General features: G+C 47.1%; 1 protein-coding gene across 5 annotated transcripts in view; it reads right to left on the bottom strand.

Moving 5' to 3' along the window:
• Positions 1-7353: 7353 nt before the first annotated feature.
• The window catches only part of Xpnpep3 (X-prolyl aminopeptidase 3, mitochondrial), a 56246-nt gene continuing 36791 nt past the window's right edge, over positions 7354-26808 (bottom strand). For all 5 annotated transcript variants that reach the window (XM_005379329.2, XM_013511351.1, XM_005379330.2 and 2 more), the window contains 6 exons: positions 18648-18710; positions 16410-16523; positions 15261-15346; positions 12577-12757; positions 10927-11047; positions 7354-9508 (listed from right to left, as the gene is read on the bottom strand). In XM_005379329.2, coding sequence (XP_005379386.1) covers positions 9342-9508; positions 10927-11047; positions 12577-12757; positions 15261-15346; positions 16410-16523; positions 18648-18710 — 732 coding nt within the window. In that variant the 3' untranslated portion in view covers positions 7354-9341. The remainder of the gene's footprint in view (positions 9509-10926; positions 11048-12576; positions 12758-15260; positions 15347-16409; positions 16524-18647; positions 18711-26808) is intronic.

Below are 26808 nucleotides of genomic sequence, written 5' to 3'. Positions count from 1 at the left end.
GGAGGCTGAGACAGGAGGATTGATGCAAGTTCGAGGCCAGCCTGGACTACAAAGTGAGCTCAAAGCCAGCCTGAACTTCATAGGGAGACCCTGTCTTAAAAAGATGAAAAAAAAAAAAAAAAGTTTAAAATTTAGAAGCAGCTGGGCTCTAGCACAGTGCCTGCCAGAGTAGTCATTCTCTGCCATCTCAGTGTGAGCGATAATGTCAGGTTTCCATTGGCACGTTTTTTCTTGTGAGCTTGCTCATTCTGCTTCTGGCCTCACAGATGCACATACTGGCCACTTCCTGTTCTTAAACCTCTGACCAGCAAGTGCTTTCCTTTTGTTGACCAGCCCTTTTTTGAGACATGGTCTTGATAAATTTCCCAGGGTGGGCTAGAACTCCAGATCCTCCTGCCTCAGCCTCCCAAAGTGCTGGGATTACAGGCATGTACCACTACACCCAGCTGGTTCAATAAAACCAAGCCTGGGGTGGTGGTGCACACTCATAATCCCAGCACTGGGCAGGCTGAGGCAGGAGAACTGCTGTAAATTCAAGGCCAAGCATCTGAGCATGGCCACTGCCAACCCCTGGGACCTGCCAGCCTGGGCAACCTAGTAAGTTCAAGGCCAGCCTGAACTGCATAGTGAGACCCTGTCTAAAACAATTCAAATAAATGAATAAATACAAACTCATATGACTACCGTGTCCAACCTTGACCTTTAGAGTAAAATTATATTTAATAAAGACCTGTACCACTATTTAAAAAAAAGAAAAAAATAAATACAACCTCCCATGTACTACTACGAACTTAAATGTAAACGTGAAAGTATAAACTTTTAAAATAAAACAAGAGAACATTTACAGAGGATCTAGAATTCTTAGACTTGACCTTCCATACTTTTTCCTCCTTCTTTTTGAGACAAGTTCTCATTATGTAGTCCAGGTTTGCCTTGAGCTCACAGTGATCCTCCTGTCTCAGCCTCTGTAGTGGTCAATTTATAACCGCCAGCTGAACTGAGTGAGCGTGGTGCTGGGTGTGGGAGGCCCACCTAGGGACTGTTGCCAGCGGCATGAGGCAGAACTGGAGAAGAAGAAAAAGGCTTTTGGGAACTGGAGAGGCTGTTGGGAGCTGAAGGGCTGTTGGAGCTGGTGGAAGCTGCAAGGAGCTGTTGGTTCTGTTGGAGGAGCTCGTCACGCTGGCTTTCCTGATGAACTCGGCTGTTTTCATCCTCCGAGGAGCTCGGGACCTCGCTGGCACTGAGAGTAGCTTTAGTTCACTTTGGGGGAGCTCTGGTCCTCACCCTGAGCATCGCTTCCTGGCTCCAGAGGGGAAGACCGTACATTGTCAGTGTCCTGGAGAAGCTTGCTGCATTGGCTTCCCTGATGGGGACTCGGCCATCCTGATCATCGGAGGAGCTCGGGACCTCACTGCTGCTGAGGATGGCTGTGGTACCTTCCGGGGGAGCTCTGGTTCTTCTGAGCGTCGCTTCCTGGCTCCAGTGCAGATCCCTCAGCCTGCTAGCACAGATCCTTCATCCCGCTGGCACAGACTTCCTAGATTCCACACTGACCTTTGGGCCTTTGCAGCGCAGATCCGTGAGACAGGCCTGCTTGAGATACTGTTATGGGCTCTGGGCCTCCCGTTGGATTCGTGGGAAGCACTGTTATGAGCGCTAGGTCTTAAGCTGGACTCGTAGGAGATTATCGCAGGATATAGGCCCTCGGGTGGATTCCTGGTCTATGCTGTGTGGGCAGATCTCCTGCACTCTTTTGTATATCATTCTTTGGGTGACTATTATAAATAATCATACAAAACATCTGTCCTGTATTATATTGTTTCCCTTGCGAAAATATCCCCTCAACCACCAACAGCCTCCTAAACGCTGGGATTACAGGCGTGCACCACCATGCCCAACTCTCTTTGTATTATTTCTTACAATTGCATGTAAAACTTCCAATGATCTGAAAATAATATTAATTAATAGAACTTGTTAGGCATAATTTTAAGCTACAAATCCCAGTGAACAAGGTATGTTCTCTGTCTTCAGGCAGCTTGGTCTGTCTAGTGAGGAACTGGGTGCATATCTGCATTGCTGGATGGGTGGATGGACGGGTGAGCTATGTCCCCAACTTTTTATTTATTTTTTTGAGACAGGGTCTCACTACATAGTGTGAACTCACTTTGTAGCCCAGGCTGGCCTCAAACTCAGTGATCCTCATGCCTCAGCCTCTCCAGTGCTGGGATTAGAGGTGTGCGCCACCACGCTCAGCCCCTTTTTATTTTTTGAGACCAAGCCTTGATAAATTGAGCAGGCTGGGCTGCAATTTGTTGATCCTCTTGCCTCAGCCTCCTAGAGCGCTGTGGCCCAGAGTACTGTACCTGCTTGGGTTTTCTTTTTTTTTTTGGTCTCTTTGAGACAGGGTCTCACTATGCAGTTCAGGCTGGCCTTGAACTCACTTTGTAGCCCAGGCTGATCTCAAACTCACAATGATCCTCCTGCCTCAGCCTCCCAAGTGCTGGGATTACAGGCGTGCGCCACCACGCCCGGCCTCTCTTTTTTGTCTTTTTGAGACAGAGTCTCACTATGAAGTTCAGATTGGCCTTGAGCTCATTTTGTAGCCCAGGCTGGTCTCAAACTCACAAAGATCCTCCTGCCTCAGCTTCGGGAGTGCTGGGATTACAGGCGTGTGCCACCATGCCTAGCCGCCTCCTGCCTTTTTTGAGACAGGGTCTTGCTAAACCACCCAGGCTGGGCTCCAATTTGCAATCCTCCTGCCTCAGCCTCCCAAGTGCTGAGATGACAGGAGTGCACCACCATGCCTGGCTTCGTTACTGAGGAAAGGGAGGATGTTCAGGCCCTCAGTCAGCTTCGGGGTCGCATGTCCTCATAGTGTGCTGTCTTTTGCCTCCCTCCCTCTGGTCAGGGGCTACCTCCAAGGTCACCTTTAAGGCGACACCAAGAATATTGAATCACCTCTCAAGCTCAGACCCAAGATTTTTTTTTCCCCCCGCCGAACAGGGTCTCACTATGCAGTCCAGACTGTCCTTAAACTCTCAGTGATCCTTCTGAGTGCTAGGATTATAGTTGTGCACCACTACGCCCAGCCAAGATTTTTAAATTAAGAATATTTGTGTTATTCAAATAGTTTAGGTGGGAACAATTTTTGTAAATAGTGTATTGGATGGTAGGTGTCTGGGAATGTAGCTAGATTTTTTTTTAGTATCAGTCTTCTAAAAACAATTCCCCTTTCCCTTTTTTGTGGTGCTGGGGACTGAACCAAGGAGTTCTGTTACTGAGCTACACCATAAGCCCACCTCTGTGGCCTCCTTTTGCAGTTTTCTGAGACAGGTCTTACTATGTAGTCCAGGCTGGCCTTGAGCTCGCTAAATTGCCCACTATGGCCTCAAACTTGCAGCGGTTCTCCTGCCTCAGCCTCTTGAGTGCTGGGATCATAGTGGTATACTACCACACTCAGCCAGAAGATCCATTTTGGCTGTTAGTTTATCAGGGAGAGTTTCGCTTGTCCAAATGATTTAGGTGACTATTACCAGATTGATGGTGGGGAGCGGAACGGGACGAAATGGATTCTAAGTGGTCTCATACACAGCTGGAGAAGGAACTCAGGTAGGAGCTCACTTTGCTTCTCAGGGTGACCTTTGGAAACTGAACCCTTACCAAATGCTGTGTGGCTAGGTGTGGTGGCGCAAGCCTGTAATCCTAGTACTTGGGAGGCTGAGGCAGGAGGACTGCCATGAGTTTGAGGCCAGTGTGAATTACATAACCAGACCGTCTCAAAGAAAAAAAACCCAAACACAAACATATAAAAAAAGTTGCAAAGGAGACACAAAGGAAGGGGCTAAGGGCACAGAGGAGAATCAAGGGGTGAGCCAGGCATGACTTGCACCCTTGTAATCCCAGCCCTAGGAAGGCTGAGGCAGGAGGATGACAGTGAGTTCCAGGCCAGCCTGAACTACCTGGCGAGATCCAGGGTTGAGATAAATAAACTCAACGCAGTGTTTTTTTTTTGGGGGGGGGACTAGAAATCGAACTCAGGACCTTGTGCTTGCCAGGCAGCCGCTTATGCCACTGAGCTATGCCCCGGCCTCAATGCAGGGTTGAGAGAAGCAAGGAGACCTCTCAGGCATGGTCATTCATCTCTGAGCGCTGCTATCTAAATAGAGAGGAATTTAGGGACCTAAACTCGGGGGGGGGGGGGGGGGACAAAGGTGAGAGTCCCGCCTCCTTCCAGCTTCTCCCCAAGGCAGGGTCACTGAACTTGGGCTCTGGGAGCCGTGGTTGTGGTTCGGTCTGGGGAGCAGCGTGGAGGGCGACGTCCCCATGTCCCCAGTGGGCTGGAGACTCTGCCCTGCCAGTGGGATGGTGTGCAGGAGACTCGCATTGCCTTCGTGGAGATGCCAGGGGTCCTGGCCAGGCTGTGTCTCGTCCCCAGCACCATGGAAAGCAAAAACAAAGAAAACGATTAAGAATAAGAAAAGCCAGGAGTGGCGGTGCACGCACCTGTAACTCCAGCACTCGCGAGGCTGAGGCAGGAGGATCACTGCAAGTTCGAGACCAGCCTGGGCTACAAAGTGAGCTCAAAGCCAGCCTGAACTGCATAGCGAGACCCTGTCTCAAAAGCCACCCACCCCACGAAAAAAAAAGGAATCCAAGAATAAGAAAAAGGGCCCTGAAGGGTGCATATTTTAGACACAGGGTCCTGTGGCTCTTCCTTTGAGGAAGGTGCCCCTAAATCACCCAGGTTGGCCTCAAACTTGAGACCCTCCTGCTCCTGCTGCAGTCTCCCAAATGGCTGGGATTACAGTTGCTCACCTGCATGCCCAGCTTTCCTTTTTAAGGCTGAGTAATATTCCATTGCATGATGTGTCACATTGTGTTTCTCCATTTGTCCACTAGCAGGCACTTACTTTTCCACAGCGTTTAGTGGTTGTGAATGCTGTGCTGGGAACACATGTGGGAAAATGACTGAATCTCTGCTCCTGGTTCTTTTGCAGCACACCCAGAACTGAACTGTAGGGTGCTGCAGTCACTGCTTTAGCGTCTTGAGGGTCTGATGTACTGTCACAAACATCTCTGTGGAGAGCAGGCCTTCTCCAGGCCCTGCGGTTGGCTGAGCCTGCTCTACTTTATGTAGTGTGGCACGGAGATCCCCCTGGTGGGGCAGAATCAAGTGTGAGGTGTATTCAACTGCCCAGAGGCAATCCGCGCAGGACCCGCTGAAGTTTGAGACTTTAATCCACACGACAGGCAGAAAAGTTTAACGACATCAGGAATGCGATTTTAAGTAGTTTTCAGTATGAATTTGTTTTTGGAGACAGGATCTTCTTATGAAGCTCAGGCCAGCTTTGAGCTTGCTCTGTAGCCCGGGCTGGCCTTGAGTTTGCAATTCTCCTGCCTCAACCTCCTGAACGCTGAGATAATAGGCATGCACCACCATCCCTAGCTAAAACAAAGTGTGTGTGTGTGTGTGTGTGTGTATTTGTGGTACTGAGAATTGGCCTAGGGCCTTCAAACTGAGCTGTACTACCCAGCCCTTCAAATATTTTTTCTTTAAATTTATTATTATTTTTGGTTTTGAGACAGGGTCTTCCTATGTAGTTCAGGCTGGCCTTGAACTTATTATTATTTTTTTTTTTTGGTTTTTCTCCGGTACCAGGAATCAAACTCATGACCTTGTGCTTGCCAGGCAGGCGCTGTGCCGCTGAGCTAAATCCCCAGCCCCAGCCTTGAACTCTTAATGATCCTCCTACCTCAGCCGCCCAAGTGCTTGCTGGGATTATAAGCACAGGCCACATGCCCAGCAATAGTGATTTTTTTTGTGTGTGTGGGGGGATCTTTTTGAGACAGGGTCTCGCTATGCAGTTCAGGCTGGCCTTGAACTCACTTTGCAGCCCAGACTGGACTTGAACTCCCAATGATCCTCCTGCCTCAGCCTCCCGAGTGCTGGGATTACAGGTGTGTGCCACCACACCTGACCAATAGTCAATTTTTTTTTTTTTTTTTTGGTATCAGGGATCGAACTCAGGACGTTGTGCTTGCAGGCAGGTGCTTGTGCCACTGAGCTGTATCCCCAGCCCTTCAATTTTTGAATGATCATAAAAAGTTTTAAGTTTTTTTATCACTCACTTGTGCAGATAATTTTCTTTTTTTGTTTGTTTTTTTTTTTTTAGTTTTTCTCCGGTACCGGGAACCGAACTCACGACCTTACGCTTGCCAGGCAGGCGCTTTGCCGCTGAGCTAAATCCCCAGCCCCTAGATAATTTTCTTAAAAATGATTATAAAGACTCTTTAGACATTACTGTGAATGTCTGGATCTGGAACTATATGCTGGCATGTTAGCCTGGTAAGAAAGCCATGATTCTAGAAGTTTGAATCTTTTAACACTTAAAAATAATTTTTTGGGACATGTTATACAAATTTAAAAATTTATGTAAATTCTGTCTTTTTTTTTAAGGGGAATGGTACTAGGGACTAAATCTAGGCCCTTTACACTGAGTTCTAGTCCAGCTCTTTTTCGAAGTTTTCTGAGAGGGACTAAGTCACTACGTTGCTCTAGAGGGACCTGAGTTTATAATCCTCCTGCCTCAGCCTGCATTTGTTGATTATGCTTGTATAAAGAATATATAAAGAACTTTACCTCCATCATCACGACTTAGGCCGAGGTCCCCTCAAGTTTATTCTACTGTGCTGCATGTAGGGGGGGTGTGTGTTAAAAACACTGGACAGTATGCTGTACAGGGAGCCTCACATTTCATGTCTTTATTTGGCCTTTGAGACAGGGTCTCACTGTGTGGCCCAGGCTGACCTTTTTCTTTGTCTTTTTGAGACAGGGTCTCACCATGCAGTTCAGGCTGGCCTTGAGCTCACTTTGTAGCCCAGGCTGGTCTCCAACTTGCAATGAACTTCCTGCCTCAGCCTCCCGAGTGCTGGGATTAGAGGTGTGTGGCACATACTAGCTGAGCCTCAGATTTTGAAGATGGCTGCTAGTAGGGAGAGATGGCTACACTCACGATTCATTAGAGGGGTTACTGAGGAAGCCCGCATATTTACAGATTTGGAAATTGACCCTCCTTCCCCACAAAAGCCATCCTTAAAATGTTTGTGGTGATAGTCTATAGTGCGGAGGGATCCCAGGACTGCCTGGAGGCCTCTGGGCTGGTTTTGTGGAGAATCCATCTTTCACGTCCACCCGTTTTTTTCTGTGACTGATTAGATGACGTCGAGTTCACTGTCATGATGTTGTGACACCAGTTAATGAATACTCTGTAAAATATTTTGTAAAGCAAAATGCTCTCACATTTAACCCTACGAACTCTGGATCCCACAGTGACACACTCATACGCACACACCGACGTTTCTATATTGTTTTGTATTTTAAAAAGTGACCGTAACAGATGCTTCCCCTGGTTGAGGAGTGACATGTCTATTTTCAATGCATAGGGCCTTGAAAGTAACAGCCTTTTGTCCAAACTGAACTTAGATGGTTGCACGTAAGCCACAGAAAGCATTAAGAGGTGCTAGGGAAGAGCAGCTCCCCAGACCCTCGCGGAACACAGCCAGGAGGCACGAGTCCAAGGGACCCTGACGCAAGGGCCCCGACGCTCCTGGGAGGAGCAAAGGTGAGGGTTCTGTGGCAGCGCAGGGAGTGGCGATGCCGCTGCCTCCGTCACTCCACAGGCACCGGGAACCTTCTGCTCAGCGTGCTCCTGCAGGCTGAAAAGCTCCCCCTCCTCAATTCCGGGCTGCGGCTCCTCCCGCGGGAGACCCAGAGGAACATTAAGCGCGCTGTAAACACTCTTCCGTGCAGGGTCCTTCCTGGGCCCTCGCTTTCTGTCACACACAGGCTCCGCTGGCATCTACCAGCGGGTAGGCGGATCCCAGTGCAAATTCAACTGTTTTACTGTGGCGGTCACTGGGAACACTGGGACAAGGGGCCCGGGGGGCCAGGGCAGCCTGGCTGAGTGACCCTCGTGACCAACGTGGGCATGGGAGAGGGAGCAGCACCAAGCGTCACACTGCAGTGTTGTAGCAAAGCCAAAGAAGGCGTGCGTGACAGGTGTCTGGAGAACAGAGCAACACTGGTTTTCTCTGTTTTGAGGAGATCCGGTGTCTTCATCTGGAGATTTGTTTTATGGACCTTAATTTCAAGACAGAATGACCATGGCAAGGCTTTTCCCTTTCTGACCTTAGAAAAGCTAATGGAGGGGCTGGGGGTGCAGCTCAGTGGCACAGCACTTGTCTGGCATGCATGAGGCCCTGGGTTTGACCCCTACCACTGAAGGGGTAGGGAGAGAGACCCACATATGTTCTGAAAGAAGATGCACATAAAATACATTTTGGGTCAGGGGTTGACACAGTCTCACCATATACTTCAGGCTGGCCTAGAACTCACGGAGATCCTCCTGCCTCAGCCTTCTGAGTGTTGGGATTACAGGAGTGTGCCACCACACCCACGCTACTCTGGCTTTTAGTACAGTTGCTGCCTTTGCCAGTTCAGTAGCTTCGTGGGTGAGCTCTGAGGGCTGATGCATTAAGAACCTATGAAGGAGCCAGGTGCCATGTGGTGCACCTGTCATCCCAGCTACTTTGGGAGACTGAGGTGGGATGATCGCTTGAGTCCACAAGTTTGAGACCAGCCTGGCAACACGGTGAGCCCTCCATCTCCAAACAAAACCCCAAACCTATGAAGCAAGCATGTTTGTCTGGGGAAGGAGCCCTCTTTAAAGAGGACGGACGGCTGGACGTCTGGATCTGAGGTGGACACATACATGTTTTGCTTTTTCTTCCATTTCCTTTTTTATGAAGAACTACATACTCTCTAAGCTCCAGCAAGTGGCAAGGATGGCTCAAAACTGCTTTGTTCAGTACCTGTTGCTGCTGGAATCGGGACTGGCTGCCCGGAAAGAGACCCTGAGGGCTCCTGAGGCTCCTGGAAGAGGAAGGCGGGACCCGGGGAAGGTGGGCTTGGCTCCCCAGGTCACTGCGGGGGGCGCTCCGCTTAGGCAGACTGTGAGCTCAGAATGCAGGCACTGCAGGATGTCTACGTGATACCAGCTGGGTCTCAGAGCAGTGCAGGGAGGGAAGGGCCCAAAGAGAGCAGAGAGCTGCCGGTGTGCTCAAGTGTGCTCACTGGAATGCGTAGACATATACTGCAAGGCCTCACTTTCTGTTCAAAAATTCAACTACAGAATTCATGTCACTAAAGCTGTCGTAACAAACCATTCCAAAGTTCACTTTTCCAGATTTCCACCTACGTAACAGAGCCCGCACACCCGACTCTGCGCATCAGCAGCGTGGCCTGGCGGGCGGAAGAGGCGCAGCCGTGGGCCGTGGCGGGGTCAGGACGCCCTGCTGCAGATCTGTTCAATGTCCTTCAGATCTTTGGGGCACTCTGCGGAGAGGACGAGAGGCGAGTGCTGCGTCACCACTATGTCATCCTCAATTCGCACACCGAGACCCCGAAACCTCTCTGGAGCGTCTCTGTCATCCTCCGGGACATAAATGCCTGAGAAGCAGAGAAAAGAGCACATGTTCCTCGGGGACAGTGACTAGGGGATGCGGGGCTGGCAGACCTCTCTGTTACAACTCCCGCAACACAGTACACGCAACACAGCCTGGGCCAGAATGGCCAGTAACGTGGGCTGTCACTGCTAGAATTCTTATGACAGTCATTCTGAATATTAGACTACAGGTTTCATACAACTCCTGTAATGCTGATCGTGACTGTGTCACTTCTCAAGGAAGCCATTACAGTTACTTAATTTATGAATATGTCTCTATATGCTGGACAGTAGATTATCTAAGTGTACTCTGCCTCTGCCCTAATGGTCCCTAGGAAAAAGGGCATTTACTCAAATAGAGATAAAATGGCCGGGTGTGGTGGCTCAGGCCTGTGAGCCCAGCACGTGGGAGGGTGAGGCAGCCTCAAGTTCAAGGCCAGCCTGGGCTGCATGGTGAGTTTAAGATCAACCTGAAATACGTAACAAAACCTTGTCCAAAACAACCACAAATGATAACAAAAACTAAAATAAAGATAACAGGTATTTAAATATTTAGAGATTATTAAACTTAACAGAAGCTCCAGAAAGTCATTAAAGGTTTTTTCTCTCAAATAAGCTATAAATCTAACAAGTGTTAAAACAGAGGCAGCAATCTCTAATGTACAATCGGAGAACCCTAGGAGCCCAGGTCCTCTCTGCTCCTGAAGTCAGTCAGACTCACGTCTGTTCACCAGGAAGAAACCGCAAACTTCTTCCTCCCTCTTCACAGATACTGTTCCGTGATGGAAAAGAACAGCAGCCGAAAGCGTAAGTAAAACCCGAGGAAGCACCTAGCAGGGAGCTTCACGGCTGGGCTGAACTCACGGGACTAGGTGACATCTGAGGCCACAGGGGACAGCATGTGATTGGGCTCGACTCCACCTCCAGGTCTAACTGACCGGATTGAGAGAAGAAAACATTGCGACCTGAGGAAAGCAGCACCAGCGCTGAAGCTACTCGGCTGTTAGCCCTTTCTGGCGCGTGTGAGAAGGGTGTGGGGTGCTAAGGAGCGGGCCCGCCGGTAGCCCCGTGCAGCCGACAGGGCCACGACGGAGGACGGCGCGTCTGCGTGCCTCTGCCTGCATCTGCCAGACTCCGGCAGCCTCCGCAGCCCACCACTGCTGATGCCCACAAAGGCAGGAGAAAAAAGATGTTTCTTAATATCTACTTATAGAAAGCCTTTACCATCTGTTGTTTATTGAGTAAGTCAAATTAAACAAATTGTGTGATGTTAAATAAGAAAGCTAAAGAAGAATCTTAACATCATCTTCCACACTGGGTGGTGTCTCTTCTGGTTTAACTGTGTTAGTTCGGGCTGAAACAGACAAGGTGAACCTCACGGTGTCAGGTGTCCCAAGGCTGGAGCTGCGAACCGTCCCCTCACCTGGCTCAATGGTGATCACCATCCCGGGCTGCAGCGGGAGGGAGCGCGGCATGTCTGGGGTATCATGGACGTCCATCCCAAGGTAGTGGCCCACGTGGTGAGGGCAGTACTTCCGAGCAGCCTGGAGAAGATGGTGTTGTGGGTTAGATCGAAAATGCTCCCCAGGGTCTCACGTGTTCAGAGGTGGGGCTTTTGGAAAGTGACTAGATCATCGTGCTGCATCCACAGATGAGTTCCTAGGCAACTGTGCTGTCTGAAGGTGGAGCCCGGCTGCAGGAGGTGGGCTACCAGGGGTGGGGTATGGGAGGACGTATGCTTCTCCCTGGCTCCTCTCTCCCTCTGCTTCCTGGCTGCCAGGGGGCGAGGAGCTCTCCTCCATCATGCGGGTCCTTGGAGCCAGGCACCCATGGACTGAGCCCATTAAAGCTGAGAGCCAAATAACCCTCTAACCCTCACGCTGTGGGTGTCTGGTGCTCTGACCCAGCCATGGGAAGGTGCCTAACACAGATAATTGCCACAGTATTATTAGAGCAATGAGCTTTTAAGAGAAAGTGATATGTATAAATCAGTGCAATATGTGTATTAATGCATCCTTGATGGTTGGTTCTGCCTCTTACACTTAACTCGTCCTTGGGCTATCTGCTCAAGAGATCTGGTATTCGGACTGAGAGAGCTGCTCAGTGGTACTGTATGTGCTTAGCATGCTTGAGCCCCGAGTTCGATCCCAGTACCCCCAGAAAATAAATAAATAAGAGAGGGAGGGACAGACGAGACATCTGATCAACTGGTACTCCTTATACGCAGTTATGCCCTAACTGCACCCTAATTAATTCACATTTCCATCTTGCTACGGAATCTACACACATGGTGCCCTGCAGAGTCCCAGTGATGACTGTGGCAAATGAAAATCTCTTTTCCTAGGGAACAGAAGATGACCATATTAGGACTGTGTTCAGTCCTTTCTTGGAGGCCCTCTCAAGAAGCCTCAAATGCCCCATAGCCGCTTGTGGAGTTGGCATAATTACTGGGCATCATCAGCCTGGGTATCTCTATCAGTAAAGTTATGTTGGCCTAAAGAACGTGTAACTTTGTTTTTTTCTATGGGTAACGGAAGCCCTGGCAACCTTAATTTGAAGGTGGAAAATGTTAATGGACCATCTGATTTGACCTCTTAGCATTTCATTTCAAAGCTGACGTTTCTCATTTTGACTGGGCACCCTTACATTTTGATGTCCACTATGACAGCAAATTGGGTGTTCAGCAATCTACCATTACATTTTGGATATATTTGATAAGTAAAATTCGTTACTGATGTGGCTCCTGGGCATATTGTTGAGGTCAAACTTCTCCCCTCTGACCTCCAGCATTAACACAAAAACGTGAGTTAAGCTCGCTCGCTTTTTTGTGTCCTTTCCCAACCTGCCTGCACCAGACTTCATTTTGTTTTCCCAGCGCCGCGCGGGTGAGGCAGCAGCAATGGACCAGAATGTGCTGCCATCTTCTGGCAGAAGGAAGCACTGACTCCCTTTGTTTTCACCCACACAGCCGCGAAGTCCCCTGTGCAGAGCATTTCTAACGGCATTAGCTTTATCCAGGGGGAAAACAGAGCAGCAGTAGGTGCTCCTGAGCGGCGCAGGACAAGCGAAGTACCTTGAAGGCGCCGTTCTCCTTGCTGCTCCTCACGATCCCCAGCTCTCGCAGCTTCTGCCCGATCAGCGTCAGCATCATGCTGTAGATGTTCTCCAGGCTCGTCCCCGGCGAGCAGAGGGCCAGGCAGGCTCTCTGGACCTCCAGGACAGCTTCATAGAGTTCCGCCTGAGGTGTGGTGAACCTGTGGACCAGGAAACTCAAAGAGCTGGAACTGAGAGATGTCTGCGTTTGACTGGAGAAACCCCATATTTAAAGGCACTGACACACTGCTATGGCTACACAGGCCCTGAAGACAGGCCGCTAGCGTGCCCCACATCGGTGGTGGTGGACCCGTGCTACAGGAGCTGCAGCGGGCTGTTTGTATCAGTGAAGGTTCTGAAAAGTTTGCTGCCACTGCCCTAGATGCTCATAAAGTGAGCACCCTTCAAGCTGGGGCAACACCGTCTCTCCACCAAAGCTCAGCAGGGCTTAGGAGCGACCGAGGGTAACAGATGACACCCAGTCTCACACACTGTGGATGGGAGTGTAAGTCAATACAGCCAAGTAAACCAAAGGCCTTAGAGGTAATCATGTAATACAAGCTTACAATTCTGCTAGAAAAATTCATCTTAAGAAAATAACTGAAATTCCAGAGTTGAATGCACAAAACTGTTCACTGCAACGTTTTTTATAATTTCTTTTCTTCTTTTTTTGTCTTTTTGAGACAGGGTCTCGCTGTGCAGTTCAGGCTGGCCTTGAGCTCACTTTGTAGCCCAGGCTGGCCTTGAATTCACAACGATCCTCCTGCCTCAGCCCCCCGAGTGCTGGGATTATAGGCGTGCACCACCATGCCAGGCTACCAGACAAAATTTAAAGAATGGTTAAATATATAACATAAAAAACAAAAACAAAAACAAAAACAAAACCCAACACAACCTAATGAACACCTGGGTACCCATTTCTTAGGCTCAACAATGATCAAGATTGTTATTACATCGGGCTGGGGATTTTAGCTCAGCGGCAAAAGCACGTGTCTGGCATGCGCAAGGTTGTGAGTTCCGTTCCCAGTACCGGAGAAAAACCAAAAAAAAAAAAAAAAGATTGTTATTACATCATCTATAAATGCACTCATACCTTACCCTAACACAAAATTATTAAATAATAGCTTTTTAACATTTTTTTGTTGTTATTAAAGGAGGGTCTCACTGTGTTGCTCAGGTTGCTTTTGAACTCCTGGGCTCAAGTGATCCTCCTGCTTCAGCCTCTTGTGTAGCTGGGATTACTACCTGGCTAGCCAGTCACTGAAATGCACAAGCCTGGACAGGCAATTCTGACAAATGGATGCACCAATCCCGCTGAAGTGAGGGTACTGAATTACTAAGTTTCACAGAGCCGTCTTTCTGCCTAAGAACCTCCAGACGCCTCTCCAGAGGGAGCTGCCTCAGGTGCTTTCGTATCTACAACCAGACCCAGACCCCAGAGGCCCAAAATTAGGCGCAAGGTGTGGCCCTAAACAAGGTGGGTCACACACGCACACAAAAGCATGACTTTCCCAACGCGTGCAGGCAAAGATCCGGGAACATGTGCACCGGTGGCTGTGTCCAGGTTGGGATGAGGGCAGCAGGGAGGGAAAGCTGGACTTGGCAGAGTTTATCATCAGGGATCCACTAAGCAGAGGGACAGAAAAGCTGTAAGAGTTTGGATGGCTGACTGGCAGAAACAAGGACCAAAAGGCAGCTGCAATAAATTCCAGAACCACAGGAATTTTGTCTCAGAACGTGACTATAAATCCTGCCCAAGTTTCTACTACCCTGCAGGTTCTGGACTCTAGACTGCACTGTTACCCACTCCCTCCCCCAGGACATCCTTTCTGTTTTGTTTTTTGTTTTTTTCTGGTACCAGGAATTGAACTCACGACCTCGTGCTTGCCAGGCAGGCGCTGTGCCACTGAGCTAAATCCCCAGCCCCTCATCCTTTCCTTTCTTAAAAATGTATTTTATTTTATTTTTTGAGACAGGGTCGCAATAGATCACTTAATTGCCCAGGCTGTGCTTGAACTTGCAATCCTCCTGCCTCAGCCTCCAAGAGTGCTGGGAGCACGGGTGTGCATCATTGTATCTGTATCTGGCTGGATCATCAACTCTTGCTCAAGTTTCCCACCTGTCTGCTCTGCAACTGCGGCGAGCTCCTGTAGCGGCGTGGTCAATCCCTAAGAATCTACTTTCTTCACACATGCACACGGAGTCATGAACTGTACAACGTTTTGATCAGTGATGCCTGTCTGTACAACAGCTGTCTCACAAGACTTTTTGAGACAAGGTCTCACTATGTAGTCCACGCTAGAATTGTAAAGATTAAAAGCCACTTACTAAGGTTAACTTACAGTAAGTGGCTTTCATATTCAAAAATGTTATTCACGGCTGAGTGTGGTGGCACATGCCTATAATCTGAGCACTCAGGAGGCTGAGACAGGAGGACCGCTGTGTTTGAGGTCAGCCTGAGCTAGTAAGTTCAAGGCCAGCCTCAGCTACATAGTGAGACCCTGTCTCAAAACAAACAAAAAAGGAATTATCAGGAGTTTTGCAAAGCAGTTAACCTGGCCTACGAAAGCCCTATGTACGTCTCTTTAGTTGTTTATCCAAAACATCCAGGCTCCAACTCAGATTCCCAGGCAGCACAGGCCACACCTCTCTGCCAAGCCCTACCTGCCATTGACAGGCCAGGTCCGAGTGATGTCGCTCACGTAGCAGGAAGACTCACAGCCTCCATCCAGGAGCACCATTTCCCCATCCTGAAAAAAGCAACGAGTGACGTGAAGGATCTCACAACTTTTTCCTCTAATCTTTAAAGATGCTCTTTATTATTTTAAGAAAGTTCTAATCTAAAGAAGGCCCATCTCTGGTTCCTTCTCAAGAGACATATTGCATAAGCTTTTCAAAGTAGTTTTTCGCTGGCTCCAGCAGCGCGGCAGCGCCTGGTAGGCAGGAGCTCAGGCTCTGGAATTAGCAGGGGAAGGCATCTGGCATTGTAAATGTGACTGTATTCTTTACAGATCCCACTTCAGTCAGTGCCTTATTCCAACACAACTACCCGGAGCCACTTCACTTCACAATATTACTTCCCTTCTGCTCTCTGTCATAATATATGGGGAAAGCAGAAACTTTCGAGTGTATCTTTAACTTATTAATAGTCATGATGTATTTATGCCCTTGAAGACAAGGTTTACCTTTTTTATATCTATATCTAAGTGAAAACTCTGGGACACAGTAAAGTAGTGGTTAAGAGAGTATGTGTACAATAATGACAACTTTGAAGAACAGATGTGTTTTTGTGGCGATAAGATGGAATAAATTTCCTAATAGGAAAAAATTAGATCATACATATTTTATAAAATGTTGACAGTATGTAAGAAACATCCTTTTTTTGTTTTGAGACAGGCTATCACTATGTAGTTGTTTTTTATTTTTTATTTTTTGTCTTTTTGAGAAAGGGTCTCATTATGCGGTTCAGGCTGGCCTTGGGGTTACTTTGTAGCCCAGGCTGGCCTCAAACTCGCAACGATCCACCTGCCTCAGCCTCCCAAGTGCTGGGATTACAGGCATGTGCCACCATGCCTGGTTTATCACTATGTAGTTTAGATTGGCCTTGAACTCACTATCTAGCCCAGGCTGGCCTCAAACTTGCAGCAATCCTCCTGCCTCAGCCTCCTGAGTGTTAGGATTACAGGCGTGTGCCACCATACCCAGGTCAATACATGTGCTTTTTAAATGAGTGAATTTGCAAAATCAGGTTATTGAGCTTTCTGCTGGAGCACCTGACCCTCAGGGAGCAGCCCTGAAGGGCACGCCGCGTACCTTGATGAGCTGATTATTCTTCACATAGTGCAAAGTGTTAGACCGGTTCCCGCCAGCAACCACAGGTGGGTAGGCCAGGATGTCTGCCCCGCGCGCCCGGCATTCAAATTCAAACTGTGGAGAACATGGAGGTGTGAGCCACGCATTCTGTGTCTGCGAGCCGGGGCGGCTTCACAGCCTCTGCCTCCACAGCAGTGCTTACTGGAAGGCATGAACACATCACTGCTCACTGCGTCTAAAAACCTTTTTTTCTGGTACCGGGAATCAAACTTAGGACCTGGTGCTTGCCAGGCAGGCACTTGTGCCATTGACCTCCATCCCCGGCCCACCAAGCCGTTAAGGCTGCTCTCCGTGCATCTCTTTCACCCTGTGCATGTACTTTTATTCCCACCAACCCTGTTATTTAACCTTGTTATTAAATCCTTTCTCTGAGTGTTCTCTGAATGTCTATGATTTTCAAATTCAGTCCAGAAGAGGACACAGAAAATCTCCAAGGAGGGCTACTGTTTATTCTTACTTAGCTAAATGACAAAATATGGGTTTCATTTTTAACATTAGCTCTAGATTACTAATTTCGCATTAAAACAGAAACACTAAATCTGCTGGAAGAAAGAATAGGTAGAACTCTTGAAGACACTGGTATAGGAAAAGACTTTAGAACAAAACTGACCGCACAGGAACTATCACAAAGAATCAACCACTGGGATCTCATCTTATTAAAGAGCTTTTGCACAGCAAGGGAAACCACCAACAGAGTGAAAAGACAATCCCCCCAAAACCAGAAACTCCCCAAATTTAAAGACCCAATCAAAAAATGGGCATCTGAGATAAATATATGCTTTTCTGATGAAGTAGAAACATTAAATAAATAAATAAATAAATACATGAAGCAATGTTTAACATCATTGGTCAGTCAAGAGATGCAAATTAAAATAACACTGAGAATCCATCTCACTCCAGAAACAATGGCTGTTATCAAGAAATCAACCAATAACAAGTGCTGGTGGGGCTGTGGGGAAAAAGGAACCTTTCTTCACTGTTGGTGCGAGTGTAGACAGGGGCAACCACTGTGGAAATCAGTTTCTGATTTCTGTGGAGGTTTCTCAAAAAAACTAGGACTAGAGGTCCCATTCAACCCTGTTATTTCTCTTCTTGGTATCTTCCTGAAAGAATTAAAAGCATCATACCAAAGCACTATATGTACACCCCAGTTTATAGGGGCACACTTTGTAACAGCTAAATCTTAGAAACAGCCCAAATGGCCATCAACTGATGAATGGATAAAGAAGATCTGTTTTTTTTTACACAGTGGAGTACTTCTCTGACATAAAGAAGGATAAGCCTGGGCATTTCTAGCTAGATGGATGTACCCTGAGACCATACTCTTACGTAAAATAAATCAGAGACGTATGTGTAAATCCCACATTGTTTCCTGGTGTGAGAAATCAGAAGTGTAAACAGACCAAAATGTATAATAGACATTGGGAAATGGGAAGAAAATGTTCAAATGAGAAGGGGAACAAGGAAGGGGAGAGGGGGAAAGGAAGGAAGGGAAAAGAAAAAAAATAGGAGAGCATGGAAACCAAGCTTTGTCAAGGAGGGGAGGTGGGAAGGGGAGTGAGAAAAGGAAGATGCACCACGTACAGGCACAACGTCCCTGTGACGAAGGTTATCACTACGGAGAGCTAAAATGTACCGATTAAAAAAATTTACCGATTTCAACCTTTCACAGGGGTGCCGACCCGAACGCTCTGGACGAGCGGGAGAGGACGCCAGGTTTCTGCGCAGACTGCACAGCTGCAGCGCTACCTACACGCAGCGCAGGCACACCTTCCTTCACTTTTGTTTTTTTGGTCTTTTTGAGACAGGGTCTCACTATGCAGTTCAGGCTGGCCTTGAGCTCACTTTGTAGCCCAGGCTGGCCTCGAACTTGCAACGATTCTCCTGCCTCAGTCTCTCGAATGCTGGGATTACAGGCGTGCGCCACCACGCCCAGCCTTCCTTCACATTTACTGCAAGGCTGTTGTGCTCACCTCACACCACTCAGTCTTTTTTTCTTCACTTGCTCTGCTGCGCAACTGTCTTCCTCTAAGTGTAGCAGTGCCTGCCTTAGACTCATGTACGCAGCTAAAGCTAAGAGCATGTGAGAAGTCGAGCAGCTCCAACGCCAGCCACGACGCCTGCGAGAGCTGGCTGTCCGCCACCCGAGCTGCGGGGCTCCTTTCCTGTCCTACTCACCTTGGCATAGAGGAAGGCTTCCTCCACCGGGGCTTTACTGGCAAACATGGTCTCTATGAAAGCCTGCAAAGACAGAAGGACAAGAACACGGTCTCATTCACTGTTGCTAACTCAAACGTTCAAAACACTGCAATTCAATTTTTTTTTCTTTGTTTTTGTCTGGCAGGGTCTCACTATGCAGTTCAGGCCAGCCTTGAGCTCACTTTGTAGCTCAGGCTGGTCTTGAACTTGCAACGATTCTCCTGCCTCAGCCTCCTGAGTGCTGGGATTACAGGTGTGCGCCACCACACCTGGCTTACAATTCAAATTTTAAAAAAGCAACTTTCCTCCTAGTTTTGTCACCCTGAGGTTGTGACTGAGTGAGTACAATATAGATTTCAAGAAGGAAAAAAACTGCTTTCAGGAACATGTGACTGATGACAAATTCAGTGGAACAGATGCTGCGTGCAGAACAAGCTGCCAGACTGCGTCTGCCCTACGGCTCCGCGCAAAGCCTAGGTGCCCTGCGCGGCATTAAGAGGCCAGGCCATGAGGAGCCAGTGAACCTGCAGCACTAGCACCCCTCTCGGAGGGTGGCGCGGGGATCCTGGGCCTGCGCGCTCTCCTTCCATGGGAGCACACAGCAGTCCTCTCTGCCCCTCTGCCATGCGAAGACAGGCAAAGAAGAGGCCCGGCCGGACACTGAATCTCTTGCTACCTTGCTCTCGTACCTCTCAGCCTCCAGAGCAGACAGGAAGGGAAGCCGGCCAGGCTCAGGTTTGCTGTTAGAGCAGCACAAATGAGTAAGACACAAATACATCTGTCACTGAAGCGCCACTGTGCTTCCAGAGCGCTGGTCTCTGAAATAAGACTCCGCAGTACCGTCCACAGCAGCGTTCCCAACCTCAGCAGTGCTGACCAGATCATTCTTTGTTGTGGGGGCTGTACAGTTCAGTGAAGGCCACCTACAGCCACATGACCGCCACATGACAATGCCAAAATCTGCACGCCTGTAAGCCTAGTGCTAGGGAGGCTGAGGCAAGAGGACCGCCCTGAGTTGAAGTCTGCCTGAACAGAGAACATATCCCCCAGGGGACAAACTGCCCCTGAGAACCACTCAGTTACGTAGGGATTTTTATCAATTCTGTGACAGCCACACTTCATGCATGTCAGTTTTCAACATTTGCTGCAGCACACATGCTTGTAATTCACCAACCACTTTGTGTGAAACACTATTTTTTTGGTTTCTGTTATGCATACCACCCTTCATGACTAAGGTCATTTATAATGGGTGGGCCACAAATTTATCTGTTTTCTAGCAGGTAATGCGACAGGGGAAACTGTGGCAGCTACACGACTTCCAACGTCTGCTGGATAAAAACAAAGCAATTACGAGGAGACTGCACTACACCAAGAACCTCTATTTGAACGGTATTAGAAAACTCGAGGGTATACAGAGCATGGTTACAAAATGAGGAAAACAGAACACATGCGGAAGAATTAAGGGCAACAGAGATGCGTGACTTTAGGAAGACTAAAGGCAGGCACACAAAAGCAGCCTTCAAATATCCGTGTACAGGTGGACGTGGTGGTGCATGCCTGTAACCCCAACACTCTGGGAGGATGAAGCAGGAGGATCTCATCTGATCCCAGACTGGGCAACTTCATCAAGACCCTGTCCCAAAATATGAAACGGGTTGGGGATGTAGCTCAGTGTGAAGGCCATGGGCTCAATCCATAGCACACCACAACAAAACAAACTAAAACAAAGCAAAACAAAGCAAAACAAAGCGGTCTACCTGCCCTGTCTGTGAGGGTTAATTCCAGCAGCCCAAGGCACTGATCCTGGCCAAAGCCTACAACACAGCCGCTAAGTGTTGCTAGTTGTTGCAGAAGTTTGTATCTGCTCCGCAGTCCCGACAGCAGCCACATTAACCCTGAATTGTTCTGTGCATCACTGGGAGCTCCGGGGCTGTGACAGGAAGTGCGGTCTCCTTGGCCTCACTAGGGAAGACAACAGGAATTCACACCTGACTTCCCTGGATGCCTTGCATTGAGGCTCTCATTGGCTGTGGCCTTCTCTTTTTTTCCTTTCCTTTTTCCTAGCAGGGCTTTTGTATTGTACTATATTCCCAGCCCTCAGCCCCACCTCCTTTTTTGAGACAGTCTTGCTGAGTCACTAAGTTGCCCACGCTGGACTCCAACTTGTGATCTTCCTGCCTCAGCCTCCCAGAGTGCTGGGATTACACGCATGTGCCACCATGCCCAGCAGCCGTGAAACTTTAATGCTGTTCCTATATTGAGCATTTTCCCCACAATAACTGCACATCTGCAAGCACAGTCACTGTGTCTTTAATAACTGAATGCTATTAAAATGCCATGATTAATGCAATTGGCTTTAGAAATGAGAATACTTAAACTGGGCATGATGGTGCATGCCTACAATCCCAGTTAATGGGGAGGCTGAGGCAGGAGGATGGCCAGTTCAGTTGAGCCTGGGCAATCTACTGAGACCCTGTTTCAATAATATTAAAATAAAACAAAACAGTAATGGCTGAGGATGTAGCATAGTGGTAAAATGCCCCTGGGTTCAAATCCCAACCTTCAAAACATAAGAATGAACCAGGCATGGTGGGGCACACCTGTAATCCCAGCACTCAGGAGGCTGAGGCAGGAGGATCATTGTGAGTTTGAGACCAGCCTGGGCTACAGAATGAACTCAAGGCCAGCCTGAACTTCATAGTGAGACTGTATCTAAAAGACAAATCAGGGGCTGGGGATTTAGCTCAGCAGCACAGCACCTGCCTGGCAAGCACCAGGTCGTGCGTTCGATTCCCGGTACCGGAAAAAAACAAAAAACAAACAAACCAAAAGAAATAAAAGACAAACCAAACCAAACCAAACCAAACTGAATCAAACCAAAAAAAAATCTCCAACAACAGAAAACAAAAGAATGCATAGGAGACATCTAATTCATTTTGTTTCTATTGTGATGAAATTCACATTACATAAAATTAAGAAAGAGAAATTGTAGGGTCAGGGATCGATAGACTGGGAAAAAATAGAATAGGGGCCTCATTAGGTCTTCTAGCTACTCCTGACTAAAACCAAACTTTACTAGAGAAATTCCCTTGGGAAATAGGTCAAGGATGCGGGCAGAGAAAGCCAGAAAAACCAGATAAAGAAAGGCACCAAGTGACCCTGGGACTTGCACCAAGAGATCAAATGAAGAGCTGATAGGCAGGACACAGTGATAAGCCGCACCCACCTCCAACAGAAGATACAGAAAACAAAGGGAGGGCTAAGCTGAAGGCAGGATGGACTCACACCTATGCACTGACACCCAGAGATACGCGTGTATATTCACCCTACAGTTACTGTACTTTCCATGCGGGGGTCAACAGAGAGAACAACATAATCTACACGCCCCCTTACTAACGCTAAACTAACCAAGAATAATACACCGCCTCGGCAACTAGCTGCCAACCTCCAAGATAAAGCTTTAGGGTAGATCATCAAGGACAAGTAAACAGGAAGAAGCTGCAGTAAGTGACGGCAGGCAGAGGTGCCTGGAAGCCAATCCAGCTGTGGCAATTCTGGGTGGGGGGAGGGGGTCTCAGGCCCCCCTAGAGAAGCAGCTGGGAACAAAGGCCTATGGGTCCCCGTCTTTCTGGAGCCCCCTAACCTGACACTTATCAGGGTAGCGATCTATCTTCTCTCCTCTCCCTTCCCATTTCCTCTTTACACATAAAATGTCTTCTTTTCGTTAAACTCTGTCCCTCTTATTTTTTATTGGGGCCGAGTTTACGATCCTGGTTGGCTGCCTGGGCAGCACAGCAGCAGTGCTTAGCCTCCAGATGGGTCATCTTTGGTTCCCTGACCGGAAGCCGGTGGTGACAAAATGAAAAACTCGGTGGTACTTAGCACATTTACAATGTTTTGCAAACACTACTTATCTCTAGTTCAAAACATTTTCATCATCCCTCCAAAAAAAATCAGAATTTTTTTTTTCCTGTTATGAAAATACAACCTTAGGTATCCTTTAATCTGTTTTCTGTCTCTGTAGATTTACTGGTTCTGGATAGTACATATAAACTGAATTATACAAAATATGAATTTATGAAAAGTTGAATTTATGTGTTTTTTACTTCTCTTTTTCTTGGCTTTTTTCTTGTTGTTTATTTTTTTGAGACAGCGTCTCGCTTTTGCAGTTTGTGCTGGCCTTGAACTACATACTCCAGGTTGCCTTGACGTTCCCACCTCTTAGGTTTATACAGCGAATTTCATATGGGCGTAAAGTGGGTAGTGGTTTGACTTCATTCTTTTGCATCATGTCCTAGCACACTGGACTCATTCTTTTAAGTTTTGTTCTTTGTTCAACTTTCTCATACCTGACTCATTCTGCATTAAAATATGGCTACAGTGTTCTTTCGGAAAAAAACAAAACAAAACAAAAACCAAAAAAAAAACTGGCTTAAATACAAGATGATAATAAAATAATAAGTCAAGTCATCCTTGGTTTGAAGTGGCACATGTTTTGAAATCTGTGGAATCTGGGAAATCAGGAGCTAGGAAAAAGGCTTGGAAGGGAAAAATGCAAATTGATGGCACGTCTGCTAAATACTATGTGGTATGGCTACTGCCTTCACCTAAGGCTGAAAGGTCAGAGTCCCTTCGGATTAACATCTCTCTTAGTCAACAGCCGGAGCTCTAACAAAGGAACCTGGGCCACTTTAATTTTTGATGACTCAGTTAAACTTGTGAGAATAAACTACTATTAAGATATTTCAAGTGGCACATTGCTATGGGAGGGTAAGGAACGGTGGAGAGTTGTTATTCAGTGAAGATGATCCATTTCCTACATTTTTTTCATAGAATACCCTGATGAGCCCTTGTTAAAATGGTTCTCATGCCAGGAGTGGGATGGCACACTGCACTCAGGGAGGCTGAGGCAGGATTGCCAAGAGTTCAAAACCAGCCTAGGCTACATAGTGAGTTCAAGGCCAATCTGAACTACACAGTGAGACCCTGTCTCAAAAAAAACAGGTTTTTGAGAATTTCAGGTCAAGAAGCATCATCTCTGACCTGGGCCAGTTAAGCACCGTGGTGCAGGATGTTTGTGTCACACTAGTTCACAGGGAAGCCCCTAATTCACTCAAATGGATTACGGGAGGGCTATACCATACTTGGCAGAGATGGACAATAACCCTGCCCTTCCCTTGTCAAGTAAATAAGGACCTATTAGAGCTAGGGAAACACTGTGGACCACGCACGGTGCCATGGTGGTGACAGGAATGAGCTGCCTAGGGCTGGCTCTGAGTCGGGCTGTGACTGACGCTGCACTAAAGGCACTGCTGGCAAGGACTTCAGACGTGACTATGCTGTTGGACTTCAGAAAGATGTAAAAGACGCCTTAAGAGCTTCTACCCCGCCTTCAGGGCAATAACAAGGTAACAAAAAGTTTAGGACTTTACGATGGGTCACTGGCCTAAACATATGAGCTAAAGCTAAAGAAATCTTCGAAAACACAGGGGAGAATTTCTATAACACAAAATTTAGCAATGATTTTTGGATATGACACCAGAAGCACAAGAAACAACAAAAAGATAAACTGGACCTCATAAAAATAAAAATATCTTGCGCCTTAAATTTAGGGTACTATCAAAGGAGAGAAAAGACAACCCATAGAATGGGAAAATATCTTTGTAAATCATATACCTGGTAAGAGATTAATGTCCAGAATGTATAAGGGACTCCTATAACTCAACAAAAATCAACCCCACTAACACATTCACACGGGCTTGAGCCAACAGTGGGACATGGGTGATGTGATACAAACTAATCTAATTGCTTTTATCAGTCTTTTTATTAATAAAATTAACACAAAGTCTATAAATGAACTGAATCTAGTTTGTTGCTTGGATTTGAATAATTACTGCCTAAGTATAAATACTATTCTTATCAACTAAAATTTTGTTATACTAACAACACATTTATTAAATTAAAAGAAATTTATAGTCACAAACTTCTTTAAAATATTTTATATATAAAGTTGGTTGATTTGTGTAGAGTGTGCAAGATGTCACAACTCACTTGGCTTTTTTTTTTTGAGACAGGGTCTCACTGTGTAGTTCAGGGTAACCTTGAATTCACTGTGGAGCCCAGGCTGGCCTCGGATTTGTGGTGATTCTCCTGCCTCAGCTTCCCGTGTGCTGGGCACCTCAATGCCTGGCCTCATTGGGCTTTTTTTTGTGGTCAAAGTGGTGCCAATTGTTTAGACAGTCACACATGGACTACCTGTGGTTCAAACTGGCAGGGCAGCTTAATTCAAAGCAGAGCTACCCAGCACTGAAACATATGAATGACAGCCCAGCATGAATATGATAAAACACAGCAAAGTGCTTAAGTAGCCATTTTTCCGAAGAAGATACACAGGTGGCCAAAAAAAATACATGAGGAATGTCACCAGGAAAGATAAGTCAAAACCACTATGAAATGCTACTTTACATACATCAAGATGGCTACTACCCAAAAAATGGAAAACAGCAAACGTTTACAAGGATGTGGGAGAACCTCGTGCCCTGCTACTGGGAATGTAAAATGACTGTGCTGCTGTGGAAAACAGTATGGCAAGTTCTCAGGAAACTAAAACGTGCCGCCAGACATGGCGGCGCACGCCTGTAATCCGAGCACTTGGGAGACTGAGGCAGGAGGATTGTTGTGAGTTCAAGGCTAGCCTGGGCTACAAAGTGAGTTCAAGGTCAGCCTGAACTGCATAGTGAGACCCTGTCTCAAAAAGACAAAATTAAACATGCAATTATCATATGATCCACACATTCTTTTTCTGGGTATACATCTAAAAGAATTAAAAGGGATGTGAATATTTGTACAGTCATGTTTATAACAGCATTAATCACAACAACCCAAAGATGGAAACAACCCATGTATCCATCAACAAATGAATGGGTGAATAAAATGTTACACACACACAGATGGGACTATTATTCAGGCATAAATAGAATGAAATTTTGATAAATACCACAACATAGATAAATGTTGGAAACATACTAAGTGACATAAACTAGTTGCACAAGGACAAATATTGTATGATTCTACTTACAGGAAGTGACTAGAAGAGGCAAAGTGTTAGAAACAGAAAATGAAACAGAAGTTAGTAAGTAAGGAGGAAAGGGAAGCTATTGAGTTATTTATTGGGTATCAAATTTCTGTCTGAGATGATGCAAAAGTTGCAGTAGCATAATGGTAGTGATTATAAAACACTGTGACTATACTCAATACCACTGAACTGTTCATTTAAAAGTGGTTAAAATGACTCTGGGAGGCTGGGGCATGAAGATCAGATTGCAAGTCAAGCCTAGCTTGGGCAAATTAGCCACTCAATGAGATTTTCTTTTTTTGTCTTTTTGAAACAAGGTCTTGCTATGCAGTATAGGCTGGGCTTGAGCTTACTTTGCAGCCCAGGCTGGTCTCGAACTTGCAACCATCCTCTTGCCTCAGCCTCCCAAGTGTTGGGATTATAGGCATGCACCACCATACCTGGCCTCAGTGAGATATTCAAAATAAAAAATTAAAAAGGGATGGAGATGTAGCTCAGTGCAAATATCCTGGGTTCAATTCACCATTACTGCAAAAACAAACAAAAAATAAGGCTGGGTGTGGTGGTACATATGTCAATCCAGGGAGGCTGAGGCAGGAGGATCACTGAGAGTTTAAGGCCAGGCTACACTACATAGTGAGACCCTGTCTCAAAAAAAAGCTAAACCAAACAAGTGGAACACCAAGAGGGTGGAATGGTATGCAGTAGAGAAAGAGCCACTCTGAGAGTTGTCATCCAGACTCTGGAATATAGCAACACGAGGAAGACAAGAGGGAGGAAAGTGGATCCCCTGGACTTAGGAAGGATCTGAAGCGTGAACTGTGAAGCCTGAGGAGAGAGTGAAGAGAGAAACTTCAATGAAGGAGGCAGCTGGCGGTGCCTTCTCCCTGAGAGAGGACTTACTGCGTAAGAGGATTGAAACCTGCAGACACAGTGATTGCTGGCGAGCCCAGAGGCCTCCATGGAGAGATGCAGCAGTGCAGAGGAGCAGCAGATGTGAAGGACTGCACTAGCTGGTGGTGAGTGCTGAGGGCTCAGTTATCCTGTGTGAGAGAGCGATTGGCG

This window comes from Chinchilla lanigera, unplaced genomic scaffold (assembly GCF_000276665.1).
Source record: "Chinchilla lanigera isolate Chin_1 unplaced genomic scaffold, ChiLan1.0 scaffold00012, whole genome shotgun sequence".
NCBI classification, from domain to species: Eukaryota; Metazoa; Chordata; class Mammalia; order Rodentia; family Chinchillidae; genus Chinchilla; species Chinchilla lanigera.
This window is presented reverse-complemented; position numbering and strand designations above follow the sequence as displayed.